The sequence below is a fragment of the Cyprinodon variegatus genome, unplaced genomic scaffold (assembly GCF_000732505.1).
Source record: "Cyprinodon variegatus isolate N-32 unplaced genomic scaffold, C_variegatus-1.0 Scaffold148, whole genome shotgun sequence".
Classification (NCBI taxonomy): domain Eukaryota; kingdom Metazoa; phylum Chordata; class Actinopteri; order Cyprinodontiformes; family Cyprinodontidae; genus Cyprinodon; species Cyprinodon variegatus.
This window is the reverse complement of record NW_015150601.1, coordinates 483458-486142: the sequence shown is the minus strand read 5'-3', so window position 1 is coordinate 486142 and position 2685 is coordinate 483458. Positions and strand designations below refer to the sequence as shown.

At 44.1% G+C, this 2685-nt stretch overlaps 1 protein-coding gene across 1 annotated transcript in view; it reads left to right on the top strand.

Annotated features, from left to right (window-relative positions):
• Positions 1–1268: 1268 nt before the first annotated feature.
• LOC107086318 (glutamate receptor 1-like) overlaps positions 1269–2685 on the top strand; it is a 67325-nt gene continuing 65908 nt past the window's right edge. The window contains exons 1-2 of the mRNA XM_015377185.1: positions 1269–1883; positions 1980–2114. Coding sequence (XP_015232671.1) covers positions 1796–1883; positions 1980–2114 — 223 coding nt within the window. The 5' untranslated portion in view covers positions 1269–1795. The remainder of the gene's footprint in view (positions 1884–1979; positions 2115–2685) is intronic.

Here is a 2685-nt window from a genome sequence, read left to right as displayed (position 1 = left end):
TCCATCTGGCGGAGTCAGGTTATGTTTTTCCTAAATCAACCCCTGTGTTAAGAACCGAGGACAGAGGGACCCATTATTCAAGGAGAGACAGTCAGTAGGAAAGTTCAAAACGTTTATTAAATAATAAAACAAAAACTAAGTGGAGCTGTGGCTCGCGGACACTGCAGGCGGGGGGGCGGGGCACCGCCCAATCTCAGACACTCTAGGGAGGAAACACAGGTAAGTGACCACAATTAACTGATATAAGATTATCTGTGTTGGTCACTTACCTGGTTTAACAGTCCAGACCACGAGTGTCCCCAGTGCTGCAGTCCCAGAGGTCATGCTGGAAGCCGATCCTGGTGAGGGATCCAGAACAGACAGAAAACAGATAGGAACAGGCAAGATCCAGATCAGGCAGGAACAGAAACAGGTGGCAGGATCCAGACTTCCAGGCATCCACAGGCTTCCAGGAGGGTTCAGAGTGTGACTGGGACCAGAAGCATGACCAGGTGGTCATGCACAGGAGCAGACAGGATCAGGTGCAGACAGGCAGGCACAGTGGAAGAGGGTAGCCGAGACAGGACGTAGGAACCAGAACTTGATGCAGGACTTTAAACTGGTCTCCTCCATGGAGCCAGGCTTACTGGATAAAACTGAACCTCCCCACATATAGAGCCAAAAACCCAGAGGACTCCGCGGGGGAGGAACAGTGGACGATCAGGAGACGAGACACACACTAAAACCCTCATTCCACTGGCAGCTAGGATCCAGGACATGAACCAAATAAAACTGAACAGAAAGACTGACAGAAAGACAAGCAAGGATCTGGCACTGAATGCTCAGGCTGAACTGAATATAAACTAGAGGAAACAGGTGAGAGGAATAAATTATAATTGAGGCAGGGAGGGAAAAATGACAGGTGAAAGGAATGACTAATTAAGGGAGAGCAAACAGGCCAGATCATGACACCCTGCTTGTACAGTATGGTTGCCAAACGATTCTTGTTGACTAATTTTTTTAAAAAACTGAACAGTTTCGACGACCTAACTAAAATGTAACCTTACAAGTTGTGACCTCCAACCTTTCAACCACCAAAATCAAACATCCTAAACCTTTTACAGTGGGGGAGGGGGGTGAACGGATGTCGCTCCTCGGAGACATCGGTGCAATCCGAGGGTGCACACTGCAAAAAAATATGCATCACGCAGCTCATTAGGCATTTAATGAGTGAGAAAACGTCCATTTTCCATCGCTGAAGTGAGAAGCTATAATCGAGTGAGATGTTGTGCCTTTAGTTGTCATGTGACAAACAGCCTTTTAGGAAGTCTGACATACTAAACATCCTTTTTACAGCAGCTACTATTAATCCCTGTTGCTGTGATACTTGCATCCATGCATTTTTACGCAGGAGATGCTTTTTCCTTTTCCAACGCGCAACAATTGAATGCATCTCGGTGCGCTTAATCAGACGGAGGAAATTGTCTAATAGGTTTGGAGAATCAACAGTTTTTTATTTTATTATTTTTATTTAAATGCTTTCTTTATGTGCAGCGCTGAAGCTGAACTCCTCCATCTCCTATCAGGCAGCAGCCAAGGACAGGAGAGCATCAGCAAGGAGAGAGAAAGGTGTTTCCTCTCCTCCTCTCTGCGCTGCGCTCCGCTCCTCGCCATTGCGCTCATTGTGTCGCTGCTGAATCAGTGTCAGAGCGATCGGAGGCTGCTGGAAGCGGACTAAAACACGGACAAACTAAAACACGGACAAACCTATGCGTGGATTTCGGCTTTTTTTCCCTTCGCCAATGCAAAAGGAAATATGCAGCGAAGCTTCACCTTGCTCTACACCAGTTTACTGGGGATATGCTTGGGTTCGGGTTCAAGTTTCCCAAGTAACATCAACATAGGTGAGAATAGATCCCTAAAGGAAACTTTGCGCGTCTTTTTTTTGTCTCTTTAGCCTGATTTTCCTCTGAACTCCTGCTTGTTTTCTCGCTCAACAGGAGGATTGTTCCCCAACGTCTCGCACGAATATGAGGTGTTCCGGTTCGCCCTCTCCCATCACCAGGACATCCCCAAACTGGTGCCGCAGGTGGATATGGTCCTGATGGGAAACAGCTTCTCCATGACATATGCCTGTAAGTAATCAATCAGCAGTAACAGGTATTGTTCTCCACTACCTGCTCCTCCTCTTATTGTGTTGCAGCTAGAAATGCTGGAATCACTCAGGTTTGAACACCTGCTGCAAAGCTGCTGCTGGTCGCTTATCTCTGGAACTGTTGCGTCTTTCTACCTGCATGATCCAGCGGGTTTAAGAGCAGGGCTGATAAGTGGGGGGGAAATGAGTACATCTATTATTTCTTTTTTTCTCTCAAAGAAATGCTCCAATTATTTCCTAATGGTCCTTATATGGCTGCATTTGGTAAACAAAGTCAAACACGAAGCGTTTTTTCCCCTTGATCTCTATTTAATAAATGAATCAAGACTAAAGAAATCCTCAAATCTCTGACTATCAACGCATAAAACAAAAACACCGATTTACTATTTTGAGTTTAGCACAAATTAATGTATCTGGAAATAATTACATTAGCATAATCACAAATGGGAATCAATAACTATATATATATATACATATATATATATATATATATATATGTATATGTATATATATATGTATATGTATATATATATGTATATGTATATATATAT